This window comes from Zonotrichia leucophrys, chromosome 4A (genome assembly GCF_028769735.1).
Source record: "Zonotrichia leucophrys gambelii isolate GWCS_2022_RI chromosome 4A, RI_Zleu_2.0, whole genome shotgun sequence".
NCBI classification, from domain to species: domain Eukaryota; kingdom Metazoa; phylum Chordata; class Aves; order Passeriformes; family Passerellidae; genus Zonotrichia; species Zonotrichia leucophrys.
The window spans coordinates 11489025-11508929 of NC_088174.1; the positions used below are offsets into that span (position 1 = coordinate 11489025).

At 46.8% G+C, this 19905-nt stretch overlaps 1 protein-coding gene across 7 annotated transcripts in view; it reads left to right on the forward strand.

Annotated features, from left to right (window-relative positions):
• Positions 1 to 809: 809 nt before the first annotated feature.
• The window catches only part of NRK (Nik related kinase), a 97479-nt gene continuing 78383 nt past the window's right edge, over positions 810 to 19905 (forward strand). For 3 of the 7 annotated variants that reach the window (XM_064712532.1, XM_064712535.1, XM_064712533.1), the window contains exons 1-2: positions 11622 to 11772; positions 16128 to 16193. In XM_064712532.1, the coding sequence (XP_064568602.1) occupies positions 11731 to 11772; positions 16128 to 16193 (108 nt within the window). In that variant the 5' untranslated portion in view covers positions 11622 to 11730. The other 4 variants (XM_064712538.1, XM_064712537.1, XM_064712534.1 and 1 more) reach the window with 4 other exon arrangements.

A 19905-nucleotide genomic window follows, 5' to 3' on the forward strand; every position in this document is an offset into this window, starting at 1 on the left:
TTTCAGAAAAGCTCTTTTAAATCACAGTGGGTCTGATTTCTAATACTCACTCCCCCTAAGCCAGCAAAAAGCCACAGGAATAGCACTGGCAAAGCTGCAATGTAGGAGTGGCTGAAGGAAAGCAGGTCACCCAGCCAGGGCCGGCTTCACTTACAGCAAGTTTTTACCTTCTTTAATAGTACTTAAAAACTGTGCTGTGGAAGCAGTGTTTTCCCAAAGCAGCTGGAGCAGAACAACCTCACATAATCATCAGCCTCAGTGTCCTCATGGCTTTGGCACCACTGGGAATGGGACTTTCCCTTGGGCTGACCTCCCCAGCCCTCTGTGCTTTTTCCCAGTTTTACCATGGGCTGGGCCATCCCAGCTGATCCCCACAAACACCCTGCACCATTTCCCTGACAAAACATTGTCATGTTTAACCAGTACCTTGCACTGGGCCACATGAGCAATTCCCTGGCTCTGGGAAGGGAAAAGTTCCTTGTGGGCACCTTGAAATGCAGCACTTGGGCAGTGAGGCTGACTGTGACACTTAAAAATCACATTTCATGGTGCTTGGTTGATTCAGAAGCTTACCAGGCACCATCAAGAAATCAGTCTCTAATGGTCAGCCCTGGCCTCAGCCTGAGTGTTTTCCTTTTGGAATGAAATTTGTTCAGTGTACATGTGAGCAGTGACACACCAACAATAAGCTGGTGTCAGAAATGCTCGGTTCTTTGTTAGAATTGAGCATTTCTTTAACTTTGCTGTCTTCCCTACAGGCCATGGAGGAAGTGACTAACTCCTGAGCAGGCAGCCATGGAGCTGGGAGAGATTTCAGGTATGTGTTGGGAAGTAAAAAATGTGCTGGTGCCTGTTAGTCAAGCACTAATCAGCAATACATCTAAGAAAGACTTCTCCAGGGAAATCACAGACTGCTAATTTGGAGGGAGGAAACAGTGCAGATTTTTTCCACTGAAATGATAAAATAAAGGTCTCCAGCTGAGATACCCATTTAGGGAGATGAATGATAATTTGCCAGGACAGGGGACAGCTGAAATTAATAATGATATTCTGCTGTAATTTATACTGCTCAAAAGCCAGAGTCAAATCAGTGTAGTCACCGGGGATCTGTACCTGATTTCACTGAATGAGAATTTGTTCCATTAATCTGGGTGGCTTAAAGGGAAGACTGTAATAACTCTGAGCACTGGGCTTCAGCTGGTCCAATGGTCTCTGTCAAGGACTAAAAAGACCTGTGAGTTCCAGGGTCTGTGTTTTTGTAACTGGATTAGTTAATGTGATGTGGCTTGGCAGAACTTGTGATTCCCTCTAGCATGGAGGGAAGTTACCAGGGGTATTTTCAGATTGCCTTCTGCAGTACAAAACCACAGTCACCCCCTTCCCCAATTTTACACAGGTAGGGCATCAATTACTGCACCAAATTTTAAGAAGTGAGCTTCCCACACAAACCAACCAAATCTTCCCTGAAGAAGTCAGCTGTGCTCTAAAAGACCACAAAAATCACAGAGGCCAGAATTGTCCCTCCTGACCTTAAGGGCAAGCAGGTCTCACTCACCTTTCTCTTGGCCTGAGCTCTGCAAAGAGCCTCAGCACATCTGACTGCAGAGTCACCCCAGAAATGGCCCAATGAGCCTCCTCTGCCACCCTCAGGTTCCTATCCCAGAGCTGGAAAGGCAAAACTGCACAAAATGCTCTCAAAAGGTTAAAAATAAAAATGCAATAGAAATTCTGGCCAAGGAGGGATCAGCCCTGGAAGCTTTCTTATTCTCAGTTTGAGCTTGGACATGTGGAAAAAATAACAGTCATGAAAGGACTCACAAGCCCTCCCAGTACAGATGAACAATAAACAATGCAAAGGGAAAGAGAAAAATAATAGATAAATTTTTATTATCCTCTGAGTAGTTGTAACATGGAAATTAGGACAGGATAACAGGCAATTTAATGCCAGCATATGCATTGGAAAATTGGAGGTGGCCACAAAGAGGATTAATATGACTGGAGAAACAGCCAGCACTGGTATGGGAGAATAATCAAAATAAGGAAAAAGGAGAAAGGGAATGAGGATAAACACTACCAGCCTTTGCTACACTGTTCACAGAAATGTCAAGGGAAAGTCCAGACCCGTGCAGCCACACACAAGTAGAACAAATTATCAGCCTGAGCAGGAGGACATGCCTGGACAAGAAAGAAAACAATTGATCTCTGCGGGATGACATAAATCCAGCAAAAAGAACAAAAGGGTTCAAGCACTGCAGAGTTAAACTGAAAGTTTTCTGGGTTTTTTGGTTTTTTTTTTCTATTGGGTTTTAATTTTTTTTTACATTGATCAGAGAAAAAAACCTGGGAAAAAGAAAGGAAGTGGTACTGCTGCTTCAAAGCAGGAGATGGCACAAAGCATGAGGCTCAGAGAGGAGTGTGAGCACCCCCAGTGTGTGCATGGCTGCTCTCAGGCAGCCTGAGCACCCTGCTCTCACTGAGCGGGGTAAAGCAGAGAAGGTGCTGAGCACATGGGGGAGCCCACAGGACAGCCAGGCTGGGACACAGCCCCCCTGTATCCCACAGGGCTCAGCACAGCCAAGGGCAGCAGTGCTGGGGTGGCCAAAACCACCCAGAAACCACCCAAAATCCACCGAGTCACAGCTGGGGTGCCCCAAAACTGGGGGTGGGAAGCTCTGGAGGAAGTGTGATGGACCATGGTGGGGGCACCACTCCTTCCTCTGCAGCACAGCTGTGCTGGTGTGTTCAATCCGCAGTGAAGCTGCAGTGGCCAAGTTGCACAAAGGCTTCGGTGAGTTGGGTTCAGTAATGAACAGCACAAAGTGCTTTATGGGACAGGATTCAGCTGGGATACCCCATTCCAGCACCCTCACATCTGCTTAGGGTCCAGGGCTGGGCCTCGGTGTCACATCCTTCTGGGATGATTTGTCACTGCTTTAGAAGAAACAGAATGGTGACCTTGAGCAGCTCCAGAACTCTGGGTTTGCCCTTCACACAACACTCATGGAAATGTTCCTTTTCAGGCATAAGCAGGACTGACCTCAAGTACGTGGGCAAACTGTTTATTTATTGCTGTAAAATGACAGCAAGTTCACTGACAAAAGCAGATTGGGCAGCTGGTGGGGATTTTTAATCACAGAGAAGATTCAGTGGTCACTGAATGTTAATCCACAACTCTTTACAGAATCATATTGTTACTGCAGCGTGTTGGTTTTTCTTTGAAGGAGTTAAAACTCTATTCTGACAACATAATGACATATGGTTATTAACTGACTTAAAAAGAGCATTTAGGAGATATACAATGATTTTTTAAACATATATATAATGTAAATCCATATATTTTATATATAGATATATCTAGCCATGCAGGACATGTCTTACAGGAAACATATATAAAAGTATATCTAGCTATGCAGGATGTCTTACAGGAAATAAAGGGGGCTGGTGATAGCTTCTCATAAAATTTTATGTTGTGGTTTTCTGGCTTTCGAGATGCTGCTGATTTGTCCATTTAAAAACAAGTAGAAAGAAACCCTAAGATAAAAGCCTAGACCAGTACTTCAGAGACTTGGTTCTAAGCTTTCATATTCAAATATCAAATGACTGTACTACTGTTCTCCTACTTGTAGTGCTAACTATCCAAAGGAAAAAGGCAGGAAGGGGAGATGAGGCACTGGGATGGGACCCAAGGGGATGACAGCAGTTCTGTTTGCCTGCACTTCCACAGGGGATGTGTAAATGAGGATAATAACTGCTCTGCTCCCACTCTCAGTGTGTAAAGTTTATGAGCCCATGGGCCATCCATTCCTAGAGCTGGGGCTTCTGGAAAGCAAAGGAATAAAGGTGGAGTTGGCCTTTTCCAAACAGGCAAGAATTTGCTCTCAGGATGGAGGCCACAGGATGCAGCACTCTGAGTTCTGCAGGGGATTCCAGACTTGCTGACTCTGCTGGGATTGCTTGGCCTGTGACCCCGTAAGATGCTCAGGTCCTGGCTGGGAGAAATCAGCTTTCAGCCTGTAAACCATGTAAGCATGCAAACTGCTTGGGGAAGGTAGGAGAGCTCAAGGACTTAAAGATGTTTAATTGGCTTATGGAGCTAAACTCCTTAAAGAACTTAAGCTGCTGTGAAAAGGGAAGCTGGTTTAAATCCCCAAATCTCCCTGCTAGAAAGTGAAGCCCAGGCATGGTGTAGGGTGGCATTTGAGGGCCTGGCTGTGCCGTGGCTCCTGCAGCTCTCCAGAGGGGACAGGAGAGTTTCCTGCCAGTTCCTGGCTGGCACAGGAGCTGCTGTGGCCAGGACACCTGGCTCCCCAGTGCCTTTGGACTGGTAGAGCTGTCTGAGAGGCTGCTGAAAGAGCTCTGATTTGGGGAGGTCTGAGCACTCTTTCACACCCTAAGAACCAGAAATGGACCCATGAGACCCATGAGAAATGGAAACCAGGAGGTCTGGGAGCATGTGGTGCCTTTGTTTCTACTTTGTTGGAGTTTTTTTTAGTTTTGGGGGGGGTTATGGTTTATATTGTTTGGTTTCTGCTTCAGCTACTGGCTCTCATTATATCTCATGTGATTACAATGCCACTATTTTCTCCTTAGGAGAAAATAAAAAAGTCACTTCTCTTTTTAATAAGGTTAGACCTTTAGCTATTCCAAGTGGACACATTAAACCATTTTGGCCTCAGTATTAACTTTTGTGTCCCTTCCTTTAACTGAATCCAAGTCTCCATTTCTGCTGTGTGCATTGCTAGAAAGAGGCTGGAGCTGCAGCCTCCCAAAGCAGTGTTGGAGGGAAAGTCCCTTCCCTGTCTTTCCTTGCTTATGGAGCTGATCCCACCAGCCCCTGTCCCACAGTATTATTGCACTGAGGTGTCCCCTCAGATCTGGCACAGTTTGTGTCTCTGGGCTCTGGGCACTGTCCAGGCAAAGAGAGGAGGGTCTGTGCCACAGCTTTCACCCACTGTGTGCAGGCTGGGCTTGCACCGAGCCTGGCACGAGGTGAATATTGTTTCAATGTTTTTTATTGTTTAATTTAGCAGCTGTTTCCAACTTATCAATCAAAACAGTGAATGCACCCAGTCTCAGACCTGTGCAAACACATTTCCTTCCCACAGAACTTCCATGGCTAAATATCAGTGAATGACTGGCAGATGCACTGAGCCTTCCCATTCTTCCCAAACCGCTGAACAACTTGTTTGATTTAATTTTTAAATGTTTGCAGTCTCAGCTGGCAGCTGCACTGAGCAGCAGCAGCACCAAGGCGAGGGCACCCACTCAGGGCTCTGCCCAAAATGCAGAGAGGCTGCCAGAGCCCCACGAGAGCTCTCCAGGCTGAGCATGGTGATACAGGCACAATGAAACTTGGCTGGAAGTTAAATGCAGGTTATTAATATACAAAGATAGAGAATGTTTAGATAGATCTGCAGGAAAAGTCACAGACTCATTCATTAGTTACTGCTGGAAGAGGATGCTGGTGCTCAGTGCCTAAATGAGCTTCCCTTTGCCTTTCCCATCCAGAAGACACACACACACAAATTAGGCAGCCTCGCAAACACAGGATACATTTCCCTCGAGGAAAAGAGGAGAATTTGAAGCACTCAGGCGCTGCACTGGGGCACCCAAGTGTGTTTGAAATGGTCAGAGCTGGCAAAATACCGAGATGAAAAGCAGCTTGGAAGTTGGAGCGAGAATAGAGGAGACTTCCCCAAAGATGTTTAATAGGTCACAGAGGGCAGGTTTTGTTCCAGAGGGCTGGATAGAGGTTTATAAATTGCAGTTCCTCTTTTGCTTTTTTTTCCCTCCTCTAAGAAAAGGAGAAGCAGAGGGCCTGGGAAATGCAGATGTGTAAGAGGGACTTGAGCAATGAGTTGGGCTTTTTTTGTAGCTAAGGCAGGGTTAAAATTGTGCAATTTTTTGAGGCACAGGTTAGACTTGCAACAGGGCTGAAAAAATCTGTTTAATTTACTGAGAATGTGCCTAAATTGAAACACAACATTGAGATGGTTAAAAAGATAGGATAAAGTTAATGTTTTTTAAAATAATTTTTTGAGTAAGAAAGGTGTCCCCACATTTAAAGTTGTTGATATTTGGGGTTTTTTCCTTTGGGAAAGAAGGGAACAGAAACCAAACCAACACCCTGCCCCCAAAACCCCATGCCCAAGACTTTAATCTGACAATTCCTCCCAGCTAAGGGTGATTCAGATACCAGTTCCTTTTTAGCCAACCACCAAACTACAGTGGTTTGGATAAAAGGGAACCGTGGTCTGAGTCATCCAGAGTTAGTGTTTGGTTGGCAAAGCCATGCCTGCAGGATTTTCTGAAGTCAAAAAGCCCTGCTTGTCTGCCAGAATTACCACAGCTTGTCTTGCTTTCAGAAAAAGACTGTCTGCCATGTGATATTTTGACTGATAAATTTAATGTGGTAGTGATTAAACTGTGCATTGGCAGTTTTCTTTGTGTTTTGTTTTTGGGGGGTTTTGTTGGTTTTTGCTTTTGGTTTTTTTAACTGAGAGATCTGCCTGAGAAGAGGCAGCAGCTATTTTTTTCCTAATTGCATCTGTTTCAGAGAGCAGACAGATGTTGGGCTGAAATTCATTATGGTATTCATAAACTCCATTGGGATCTGATGACCTAGTAACATATAGCTACTGTTCCTTCCAAAGTGTTTCAAAGTGTTCTTATTTTGAATGAAGAAATAAATTTGCAGAAGATGGGAGGGAAGGGAAAAGCCTCTACCAAGGCAGATGGCTGCACAGCAGCAAGATACAATAGTTATACAAAACGTGAGAGTTCAATTTATTTCAATAAATTATCTTTATTTTGCAAAATTGCCAGCCAGCCTTTGTGCACTGGTATCATTGCAGCAGGGAGATACTGACTTGGTATTCTGATATAAGGCAGAGCCACAGTGAAATACTCAGTGACACAAGAAAGGAAAGAAAATCAGAGTAGGAAAAATTCTCATGGAGAGACAAAATAATAGAAACAGCTTTGACACCGGGAAGCAGTTATCTATTTAATTAATTTATTATGGCCAAAATCACTGCTGAGGATTCAGCTGGTGCTGGAACAGAGTGCAGAGGCAGGAGAGCAAAGCTCCATCCTTGCAGAGGATAGGGCTGCTCTCCCTGGAGGGGCTGGTGTGGCTGATTCCAGGGGGAGCAGGGCTGTGTGCTGGGCTGCAGGGAAGCTGGAAACCCCCAGGGCAGCTTTTGTTTCCTTGAGAAAGCCCGAAGGGCTGAGCTGAAACAATGCTGTGAAGTGCTGGGTCAGGGTTATCGGTGTGCAGGGAGAGGAGGGAGCTCCCCCAGCTGTGTGTGTGTGCAGCCTGGCACAGGTCCCTGCTCTGGGCACCACTGAAAGAAAACAAACTCCTGAAAAAGCCCCAGTGAGCGGCATTTGGAGCAGTGTATGTTTTGTGGGACACCCATACATTAAGTTTTAGCCCTGGGAAATGAGGCGGACATCCTGGCTGGGGTTACAGCAGTCAGAGACACTTTTTCCAGCTTGCCTGTCCACTCAGGAATCCTTTGGGAAGGAAACTGCTTGGTCTCATTTTGGATATCCTGTGCAACTGAACTAGCATGTTTGCCAGGAACAGAAAAAAGTTATTTAATTTTTAAAGACCTGAAAACTACTGTATGTGCTTCTGAGTACTGTACGGGAAATTACTGCTTTGGTTTGTTTGTCTGGAGCTCTGGTATTTCCAGTTTACTCAGGATAGCAACCCTGTCTCTTGATCCTAATGCAGCAGTCTCTGCAAAGTGGAAATCTGAAGACAGATCCAGGTTTAAATATTATTTTCTGGCCCAGCCTTACTGTGTTTGGAATGAAGTGGGAATTTTCTTTAGGTCAAATAGGAGAAAGCATGAGAAATATTCAGAGCACAATCCAACAATGCATTGAAAACAATGACACTTTACTGTGATTTCCAGGCACTGTAGGGATGGGTCCCAGGAATGCTGAAGATATGAATTGGATTGTGTTGGTAGTTCATATTTTTTGCCTTTTTTAACTAAATTGGAATGTAAGTGGATGTCCATGGCCTGAAACTCAAACCTTCCTTTCGCAGTCCAAAAACATTTTGCAGCAGCTGCACTAAGTTATCCTGGTATTCTCCAAGGTGTGGCCTGATAAAAGTGTTCTCTGCTTTTCTGTGGCCATGAAATTGTGCTCCTGGTGTGGCTGCTGCCAAGCTAGCACCCAGACACATCCAGGCTGCACACAAGGCTTTGAAGAGTTTTAATGTGCAACCTTAGCCAGACAAGGGTTGTCCCCTAAAGAGGCACTAAGGAGATGTCTAAAATCTCTAGTTTATATAAAAGCCAAAAGTAATGGAGAATTTTTTGTAGTGTTTTTATTCTGGGAGAAAAGTGCTGGTGTTGGAGAGTCAGCATCAATTTGATCAGTGCCTCAGGCATGGGCATAACACAGGTTCCTTACAGAAGGTAAAAACCTTCCACAAAATCATCTCCCAGGGAGTGCTCCAGTGCCAGGGAAGGCTGGAGATCCTGGAGATCCTGTCTGACCCTGGGGCACGGGCTGGGAGCTGCTGCAGCCCTGGGCAAGGCTGGCACACGGGGATGGGAGCAGGGGAACCCAGAGGCTTGAGGAGGGATTTGTCTCCTATGCCTATAGCAGGGAGCCTGACTTGAGCTTTGGGATTTCTGAGCTTCATGTTGGATTTGTGTCCTGAAAATGCTGGGAAATGCAAGCAGGGGGCTGGCTCTGGAGTCACAGATGTGGCATGAGCTGCTGAGCCTGGCTGTCCCCACAGCAAAGGGAGAGGCAGGGATGTCCATTCCCTGAGCACTATCTGGTTGAGTATTTCAATAACATTTTCATGTGTGTTGGAGTTTTTCTGAATGATGATTTGGCTGAATTTACAGTTCAGAGAACAGAGAAATACTGCAAAGAGTCAGTTTGTCTTTCTCAGGCCAAGCCCTCAGTTTAAGAAGCTGTTTATTTCCTGTAGACCAGAAATCTTGTTATCTTATGAGATATCGTGTTTATTTCTCTGCCAGTTTCACACCTGTAGCTAAGTCCCAATGTAAACAAAGCTGGAGGAAACAAGCCAGCACGTCAATTTGAGCCTCAGCTTTAAACACTCTCTTCCTTTACTGAGTGTCACATCTGGCAGGGGCAATTACTCTTGGTAGGATTATTGTGGACCCAAATCTGTGTTAGGATGATGACAGAAGAGCTCAGAATTAGCCCAGCACTTCTGGGGTACAATGGCATTTCCTTTGGTGAAACAAAGGAAGTTCTTTCCCCTTCATTCTTGCACTTCCCTTTTAATACAAAACATCCTTTGCATGCACAGAGACATTTAAAAGGATTTTGTGTTTGGGTCTCTGGTAGCTGAAGTTGGCTGTTGGAGAGGGAAGTTGTACAGATAGCATTTAATTGTCTCTTATGTTTGCTATGCTTTAGTTGTTCAATTTTTAAAATTGAATTTATTGTTAAGGGAACCTGTTCATTTTTTATTATTGGGAAGGTGAATGTGGGTTTATTAAAAATTGCACTCATGCAGGGAAATTCTGATTCCTGGGAGTTTCTCTGCCACAGAGCTTCCTGCAGAAGGACAAGGTGGGGAGGCTGCTCACAGGTCACAGCAGCACAAGCCCCTGTTTGGTCAGGGCTGTGGGGAGGAAGTGCCAGGAGCGGGCACGAGGCCAGGGGGGACACCTGGAGCACATTTCTGTGTCTGTAGAACCAGTCAGCAGGCTGGTGAGGAAATCAGGCCTTGTAAATCTGGTTCTACCGTGTAAAGTACCCTTGTCCTGGCGGCATTTGCAGCCTCACCAGATCTGCTGTGCGTGTCAGTGACAGAAGCAGCTGTGGCTCCTGCTGGACCTGCAAGGCCTTGATGGGGAATGATGCTCTGCCTTCCTCAGCAGCACGGGAACAGCTGCTCAGCCTGCAGGGTGTGAGGGGGCTGGAGCACCCACAGGAACTTCCAGCAGGGTGCAGGGGAAGGCAGTGCTGGTACAAGCACAAAGCAGGGACAGTGACCCTGCCTGTAAAATACTACAAGCCATGTTATACTTCTAAACACTTTAATACTTCTCATTTTGGGGTAGAGTGTTGTCAAGTGGAAACTAATCCTCAAGTTGAGCACTCATCAGAGGTCAGCAAGGCAGGCAGGAATAATTTCAGCCAAGGATCTGAGATGGAGAGGGAGAGGGCATTGGGTAGAGAGCAGTCAGGAGTTTCACACCCGTTCTCACTGGGAGGCAGGAAGGAAGTGGAAAGTGGCAGGAGACAAAGGACAGCCTGAAGGTTAGAGAGAAGAGATAAATAGGGATTGTGAGAAATAACACAAGCAAAAAGGCTAATGATGCATTTATGTAAGGCAGGAAGGCTCAAATGGGGAGCAAAGCTCTGGCTTAGCTTTGACAAAGGTGACATGAGCGCCAGAATTTTCTAAATGCTGCCCAGGGGAGAGCAGGGGGCTGGGCTGTGGCTGTGTGTGGATTTCTGCTGCACTGCACGTTTAGTTCTTACAAACTTACACTTTAATGCAGAGATTGGCCTCAACTGTGTAGCAGAGCCTCCAAATGCTGGCCCGAAGGCAGGCAGAGAGCTCGAACTCAGGGTCACATTAGCAATAATGTACCCAACGCGGGCTGTTGTACAAGAATACTCTGAAGCTGAGTGAAGCATCAGCACTTCTTTCAAGGAAATTGCCAAACGCCTTTATTACAACACTGCCCCTCGCTGCTGGCATTGCAGCCCTCCTGGTGTGCTAATAGGCACCAAAGGCACTTCAACCACTTTGTCTTGATTTTATGTCTGCAACTGTGGAAGTACTGATTGAGAATTTCTGCCCCTTTGCTCGCTCTCTGCGAGGGGACAGCGCCCGGAACATCCCTTGAGAGTGTTTAAGGACATTATCTCAGAAATGTGCGTTTCCACTGATACTTGTCTCTATAATACGAGGCCCAAGAATACCCGCAAGTCCTTCCAGCCTGCTACACTACTGCGTGTTCTCCCTGCCGTCCCAGTTCCCGGGGAGCGGCGGCTCCGAGGGGCTGCGGGGGATGCGATGTGCCTGCGGGCCGGGCTGCCCGAGCGGCTGCTGCGGGCTCCGCACCGCGGGCACGGCCCGTGCTCTGTTCGCGTGGGGATGCGGGATGAGCCGAGCCCGGGAGCGTCCCTGGGAGCATCCCTGGAGCATCCCTGGGAGCATTCCTGGGAGCATTCCTGGGAGCATCCCTGGAGCATCCCTGGGACCATCGCTGCTGTCATCTCCCTGGGCTCGTGTTCGCAGCGCCCGTCACCCGAGGGGAAGGGGTTGGCAGTGGCTCAGCCGTGTGTGTATAAATCCTCATCTTTGGACGCTGTCACTGCAGTTTTGGGGGGTTTGGGTTTGGTTAGTTGCTGGTGCATCGCCCCGTGCGCTGGGAGCTGCGGCACCGGCGGGGTCCCGCTGCCGGCCCGGCCCTCCCCGGGGCGGTGCGTGCGGGGAACTCCCCGGTCCGGTCCCACCTCGCCGGGGCGATCCCGGCTCCCGCCCGCGGGGAGCGCGCCCGGGGTGCCGAGCGCGGCCGCCCCCGCCCGCCGGCGCAGGTGGCCCCGACCCCCCGGCTCGCACGTCACTTCCTCGCAAACTTTTCCCCGAGCTGCTCCCTCCGCTAAAGTTGCCGGCGGCGGCGGCGCCCGGGCCGGGAGGGCGCTGGGCCGGCCGGGCATGCCCGGCTCGCTGCGCGGGCCGCCCGCGGCAGCGCTAAAGGAGCCATGGCCCGCAGCCTGGACGGCATCGACCTGGCGGCGCTGCGGGTAAGGACTGCGCCGGGGGAGCCTGCCCGGGCTCGGGGCTGCCGGTCCCACTCCCCGCTGCTCGCTCCGCGGCGTGTGCGAGCCTCAGCCCCGTTATGCGCTGCCCGGAGCGGCTCCGTGTGCCGAGCCTGGCGGGGCGGCTGCAGGGACCGCGGCTCATCCGCGGCGGCGATAGCGGGGACGGCGGGCGGTGCTGCCGTGCCCGCACACGCACCGAGATGCTCGGGGGCTCGGGGGGCTGCCCCAGGCTCTCCCGGTGCCGCTGTCCCGGGGCTCTCCCGGTTTCGCTGCCCTGTCCGGAGCGGGGGTCCCGCTGCGCTGCCCGGCTCGGAGCGCTGCACCGCGGAGCTCCTTCCCTGCCAGGATAGGGAATAATTCCTACCGACATCCCTAAAGATGTTGTGAGTGCTGTGAATACAAAACAAATGAGAAACGAGGAGCTTCTGGATGCGTGGCGGTTTGGCTTTTGTGGCCTTTTTGTTGTTATTGAAGTTTGAGATGTTTTATGCCCCCCTCCTTTCCCCAAGCTAAAACAGTCAGCATTTACCTAGTTTTGTGAATTTTTATTGTTATCCTCTTATGTTTTTAATGCAAGCCAAACTTCGGCCACGTTAAAAGCCGTGCTGTCCGTGTTTCACATCCGCAGAGCAGTGGCGGGGCTGCGTGTGATGCCCCGAGTTCCACTTGCCCTTTTTACACAGGAGCTGAGCACCCGTCCAAACCAGGCGGGGCTGCTATGGAGTGCTCTCGACAGAAGAGGAGGGAAGAGTTCAGTTGTGGCAAGAAGCAGTTGTCCCCAGACAGTGAAACCAAAGCAAGCCACTTGCTAAAAATATCAGGGAAAAAAGAAACAGGGCTGGGAGCAGCCTGTGCGATGCTCACATGGCGAGGAGGGTGTTCCACACTGGAGGCAGAAAGAGGAAAAGCAGCAGGGACAGTGAAGTTAGGAAGGATGGCAAAAGGCTTCTGGCTATGCAAGCAGAAGTTTAGTCTGGCTCTGTTATGAGGTGTAAGGCAAAATAATGGAAGTTCTTCTTTAGGGCTTTTTCCTTAAATAAATAAGGAAATCGTGTGAGTTTGAAAAGGAGTGAGTCTGCAAAGCAGACAGCAGGCTTTGTGACAGAACCATCTGATTCACAGCCTCCAAAGCTGAGAGCACTGTGAATTTCAGCCTGCGCAGGGGAAGGGATAAATGTTTCATTTTGGGAGAAACCCCTTGGGGCACATCAGCAGCCTTAGTTTGGGGTTTGTGCTAAGTAGGAAATGGGAGGCAGGTGAGGCTGAGCTGTGGAAATGATTTAAAGACAGGTGCCTTGCCTTTGCTATGTCTGAGGTGTTTCTGGGGCCAGTGGGAGCTGCCTGGTGCTGTGCTCCAGCCTCCCACAGTGTGAGTGAGGTCATTTTCAATCTGAGATTGCCCTGCTCCCCTCCAAATGGGTGCTCACCAGGGCTCTCCCTTTCCCTGGAAAGAAAGGGGTCTGTGGATTCCTAACGCTGCTGGGTTCACCTGGGCAGTCAGAGGCTGAACATCCCTGAACTCTGTGCTGAGCTCCAGGGGCCCTGTAGGAGAACTTGTGCTTCAGACACCTGGATCTTCTTCAGCTCCAGGGATGTGGAAAAGTGCATTTTGGTCGTGCTCCTGCAGAGGAGCTGGATGTGGCCTGGGTGCCTCTGGCCAGCAGCCTTGCTTTGCTTTCTGAGTGTGCTGCAAGGACTGGAGGGAAATCAAGGTGGTCACCATATGTACAATGTGTGATGGCAATTAACCTCAGAGTGATGAATGTTCAGGTCAGAATTTTGGCATCTTTCAAAGGGAATCCAGCAGCTGGGCTGGTGAAGGGTTAGCTGGACCGTGGGCTTAGGTGGTAGCTGGGAGGAAGCACTACATCAACAATGATATGTGGCTCCAAGACAATTAGGAAGGTGGCCCATTGTGAACAATGCCAGCAAACAATGCAGTGCTGATATCCAAGCAAACAAAGGCAATCCAAGGAGCAGAGCCCAGATTAATATCCTTTATGACTCTTCACAAGGCTTGGTTCACTGTGGTGTTCTGATTAAAAGAAGAGGGATGGCCAAGTATTTGGCTGCACTCAGACCTGTGGGGGCTTGAGGTGCTAATGCTCAATTTGCTAGCAAGGGCAGGATGGGATTTGCACTGTATTAACTTTAATGCTAATGTTTTTTTAGGTAATTGTTAGGGTCTTTCCTGGAGTGTCAGAAGCCTTTAGAAGCAAACTATTAGGATGCTGAATCAGAACTAAATTTATTGAAAGAGGAAAGAGAAGCTAATTTTGAGGCACTTAAATTACTATAATTGCATAGTAAATAAGCTTAGAGAAGAGTGAAGACAGCACACAGTTAAGTGAGAGAGGCAGTTGGAAAGTCCAAGCTGAAAATGCAGTTTGGGTTCCCCTGGGTTTCTGTGCACTGTGGGCACTTGTTAATTCAGCAAAGCTGCTTTCTGCAGGACAGGTGTGAATTAGGGTGCTGCCCTTGCTTCCATGGAGTGCAGTAGATTTTGTGCATGGAAGCCCTTTCTGGGAGGGCTCCTTAGAGAGCTGCTGTGAGTTTCACTGCCTGGACCATGGGCTGCCCTCAGCACAGCTCTGTGCAGGGGTTTTGTGCCACCCACCAGTTGCTTTAGCAGTAGCAATGGTTTATTTGCTGCCTTCAGACCCACTGAAGTAAAGCATTTCTTTATATCCAGACTAGTCAAAACATAAAATGAGGAAATGAGAAGAAAGCAAAGAAAACTGCAGTGAAATCCAGTCTTGTAGGCATTCTTATGCCTGTCCTTAAATCCATGTGTGAGTGTTCCCATTGATTTCCTTTTCAGTGAGGGCTTTTGGAATTGGGGTTTAAGTCTAGAAGGCTTACTGCCTTGTTTTAAAATAAGTGACAGGTAATAAAAAGACACAGACTGACCTGCATGGGTCAGAAGTCATCTTGATCTGATTTGTGCATTGCTTTTTTAAGAAAAGAAAAAGTCTTGTAAGATTGACAGTGCAGGAAGTTTAAGATGAAAACTCATTTAACTTAAAACCAAATGAACTCATTAGTGCTTTCAGTTATGGGAGTCTGGGCTGTGTTGCTCTGAAAGCTCTTGGCATTTACCATGACAGTTGTGCCAATAAAGGTGGAATCTGCTCAGAAATAAAGCCTGTGTGTTTCCACTGGGATTTTGCCAAGGTAAACATTTCTGTATCCAATATGAAGAAAGAATTACTTATATTAAAAGGTTAACATACAGTGGAGTGGGGAATAGCTTGATACCTCTAAATAAAAGGATGTTTTGCAACCAGGGGCATAGAAATTGTACTTCTGAGATAATGTTTTTCTGTATCACATCCCTCAGCAGTACCAACAGGCAATAACTGACATGATGGATTGCTGAAACAGATGTGGTAAAACTGACACATGGAGTTAATAATATTTTATATAACATATATCACCCTCAGTGATACCATGGCAAGAAATGAGCTGAGTGATAAATGGCTTAGCCAGAAACCAAGAAATGATCTCTTGAGTTCTTAATGGTTTTAAATAAATCCCTCAAGTGAATTTTAACTGAGCACCAGATTTTTTAATGTGCTCAGTGGTTCAGGAATGAGCACTGCCCATGGCTTGCAGCAGAGTGTTCCCTGCAGTGTTGGTGTCACAGCAGCTGTGCTGTAGCACAGGGGTAGATGATGGTTCATGTGGAATGGTGGACTGATCACCTGACTCATTAATCTCTTATGTAAATTAACAGCAATCTAGTTTGGGTTCAAAGCCAAGAGTTCAATACCTCAGTCAAATTCACTTTGTTGTGTTTGCAGAGCAGGAGAGTTGAGTGTTCTCAGCCTCCTGTGAGTTAAGGTTGCCTGGTTTGGTACATTTCCCTTCACTAAGGTAACTGGGCTCAGGTGCTTTATAGTGTAATTTTTTCAATTCTGCTCTTTAGGTTTTTCCTTTGTTGCATTGCTCGTGCCAAGTGTTTCACAGCAGCTCAGCCTCCAGGCTAGCTCTGTGTGGTAAGGCTCAGGAACCTGGAGTTTCTCCTTATTCTACTGTAAACTGAGTCTGCAGTTGAATTCTAGTATTTTTCACACACCTTCTTTTATTTGTTGTATTTGCTGTAGTACCATCCTGCCAATCTTCACCAAGTTGTTTTGTATACAGAGTTTTGTGAAACTTGACTGAAAACATAAATATTAATGCATTTCTTACCCCATGATTTGGCAATTTCCCTTTTAGTGTGTAACATATTAGGAGATGTGCCTTGGATATTTCATTTTGATGGTGTACAATTAGTTTCTGCTATGAAGTGGTTGCTCTAATCTAAATAATGTTATTTCTTCTGCTTGTTGCAGGACCCTGCGGGAATATTTGAGCTGGTGCAAGTTGTTGGAAATGGCACATATGGACAAGTCTACAAGGTTTGGATCCCTCTTTAATTTAGGATGCTGTTCTTGATAAAGCTCTATTACCTAAAGCAGGAGTGAGCACTATTTAAAGAAGTGGACAGTTCTTCCAGTAACAGCCTGGTTTGTCTTGCTCTCTTTTCTGCATAATGCAAAATGTACTACCTGTGAAATTCCATGGCCTCTCCCTCTGTCCTGTTTTCATGTCTCTTGGCTGCCACAGGTCATATAAACATCTTTTGTACTAACTTCCCTCTGCTCTGTTCTTAGTTTCTCTTTTTCACAATTATTGAAAAGGTGTCTGGCAGAAATTTACACCAGTGATGGCTAAATTTGGCCTGGATTGGGTGAAGTTCAAAACTCAGCCAGCAAGGTGTCAATGAGCCCTGCTCTGCAGGAGGCAATGAAGTCTTTGATTTCTGTCATTACTGTCACATTGCTTTGTCCCTGTGGTGTCAAAGCAGAACCCACAAACAGCACAGCACTCTGTGCACCGTGCCCAGCTCATTTTAGTTACAACAACAAGCCTAGGAAAGTGTTCTTTCACTGTGAAGCCTTCCCTAAAAGTGATTTAAGAAGAGGAAATAGCTGTGATTAAATAGAGAACCAGGTTCCCATTTAGAGAAGGAAGGCAGAGGAAGGAGAAGGCCATGCTGAGCCCTTGGAGGTGCCTCAGTGTCACTGGGATAAATCTGTCTGGTGCTGCTTCTCCCCCAGGTCCCACTGCTGTCCCTGCTTGGCAAGTCCTGTGTGTGTGCAGGCTTTTTGTGCATTTTCCCCTCTGTGGGTCCTGGAGCAGCAATGCAGGGCTGTTCTTCTTTCCCCAGGGCACTGAATACATGCTGCACTTTGGTGTCCATCCTCTGGTGGCAGATCTGCTGTGATCACATTTTACTTTCCCTTTGAAGCTGTAGGTTCTGGAAGAAGCTTTACAGGAGCAATCATGGGGAGTCTCTCTTTTCCATGCTACCATTTTTTAAATTATTATTATTTTTATATCAGAAGCAGGATCTTACGTAAACTCTTTGTGGTGGTGAAGTCTTTGTTGTTTCTGAGATTGTCATCCAGATATACTGCTTTTAATAATACTGAATCAAAAATACATGCTCAGGGGTTCACGTGGACAGATTAGAAGCCAAGAGAGATTTAGGGGTGCTGTTGTTTTTTACCTATAAAAGGTCCCAAACTTCCTGAATGTTCTGTGATATAGTTGACTTTCTTTTTCTATCTGGATTTATTTTATATTGGGAAAGAAAATCTTCAATCTAGTAATCTTTTATGAATGTTGAGTATGAATCAGCTGCTTAATCATGGCAGAGGCAGGAAGGAGCAACATAGTTTGCTTCTCTGCTGCAAAAGAAAATGTTTTGAGCCATCACATAGCTCATTAGAGTGTTAGTTGCCAAAATGTGCAAGAAATATTGACAGTGACAATTTAAAATTGCACCCAAAGGCTGCTTTTCCCCAGGCATGCCAGAGAGCAGGCTCTGACAGCTCTGGGGATGGGGTGGTTTCAGTTTCTGCTCATTCTGCACTAGGGCTGGCTGGAACATGTGAGGAAGGCACTGGGAGAAGGGGTCTCAGAGGGCTGGGGGAAGCTTTGTGCACGTGAATCCTGCCCTGGAGAAAGTAGTCTCTGTTATCCATATACTTTACTCATATCATTACAGCATGTTTTTATTCTCCAGGAGGTGTTACATTCTTCCATACATTCAGAAACCACACATAGTAATTTGCACATAATCAAAGAAAAGCTTATTTCAGGCTAAATAAATTATATTCAGGATTACTAAATTGCTTTGTTGACCGTGAAGATGATTCATATTTTAATATATGCAACTCTATAAAAATGAAAATAAAATTTTGAGAATTCATCATTAGATTTAGAAAACCATGTTTAACAGATTTATTGAAGGAGAATATTATTCATACTGAATTATTCCAGTTCCAGTTCAGGGTCTTTTAAAATAAAATGGAAAGGTATGAATTGTACACATAACAATGCTAGAGCTGAGTAGAAATGTTATAAAGATTTGTGTAGAATAGCTGACTAAATGCCAGCAGATTTTTTTTTGACAGCTTATGAAGTAGTAGGACATAAATATGCCAGAACTGGCAACTTCAACCTTTGCAAAGTGTGAATTAGATGTGAAAAAAAAATAAAATCCAATGGTAACCAGAATTCATGAGACTTAGGCTTCATCATCTCTTGAAATTACAGGTGAGTTTTTCAGGTAATTCCTGGTTTCCATGTGCTGGAATCTGAAGAACAATCCCATGTAAGAGGTGATTCAGAATAATGCCATGGGAGCTGCTAGCACAGTCCTCCCGGACAGAAGGGAGAACTGAAAGTAGTTGGAAACTGCATTTTTTGATGGTTGGGAATTGGGAGTATTGACTCTTCCCTGCCTTTGTCTCCTCAGTGCTGAGGAGCTGAGGGTCAGGCTGTGTCCAGTCTCTGCACCATCTCCCCTGGATGCATTTGGGAAAGAGAAGTTTCTGAACATCCCATTAATTACTTCTGACAAGATCTGTCCATCCTCCTGTGTGCCCTTGAGGCCAGGGATGAAAATGGGTGTGCAGGGCATCAGCAGTTGCTCTCCAAATATATCCCAGCATTTTTGAGGGTTTCCAGAGCTGCTGATCATTGAGGACCTTCAGAGAGCAGAGCAGTGTTTGGTGTCATGTAACTGCCAGTGTCATCTGGGAGGAAGTGAGGAGGCTGAAGGTGTCCCTGGGATGTGCTGGGCCATGGCACTGTGTGAGTTCTGTGCCTGCTCCCACTCCCTGCAGGATTTTCCTGTGTGGGCTCTGGGGTGCTGGCTGGGGCTGGTCCCTCACCCCTGATGCTCAGCAGCTCTGTGCCTGTCTGTTCAGCAAGAACTAAACTCCAAGTTCAGGTGAAGGGAAATATTTTTTTCAAAGACTTCAGCTGTTAGTTTTATAATCTTTGATGGGAAGTGTTTCTTCCATAGAAGCCTCTTAATGCATTGTCTGTGTTCCAATTCTTGATGCAGGGTCATTTTTCTGTTGCGTAAACGGGGAAAGGGAGATACGGGGACAGCTGAAGGGGTTGCCATTTTTGAAGTGTTTGGGTCACACAATTCTTCCTGAGCTCTGGAGGAGATTGTGAGACTCTGACAGTTGTCAAGATGAAGAGGAATTGTTCCTAATCCTTCTCATTCAGCCATGCTCTGAGAGTCCTCATCCTTCTGAGGCTTTCGTGGGCCAAATGAGGTCAGCAATGGTTTTCTGATGCCAAAAGGTACCTGACTGGGGCTTTTGTCTTCTTTAGTTTTTGGTGATGTGGATTAGCCTTCTCCTGGGCTTGCCAGTTTTCAGTGGCCTAGGCAAAGAGAGGCCATTGTCTTTGGGTAGTTCCAGGGGCTGATGTTTTTTGGCACATGATTTGGAAGCTGGTGATAAACCCTGACAGATTTGCAGCTGCAGTGTGCAAAATGGTTTTATCTGTAGTGGAGTCTGAGGGCCCAGGGAGCTTGAGAGAGGTGCTCTGGTTTGGGGCTGGGAGTCAGGAGGAAGAAGTGGATTCCCAGCAATGCAGCTGATGGAGGAGCAGCAGTGCTGCTGCTGAGGCTGAGCAGGCTGGAAGCAGCCCTGCCTTCCTGCAGGGACTCTGCAGAGACAATATTTTTATTTTTCTGTGGTCACATAAGACTCAGGATACAAAAAGGAAGCAGGCCTGAGTAAGGAAGTGTATGGGGTTTTG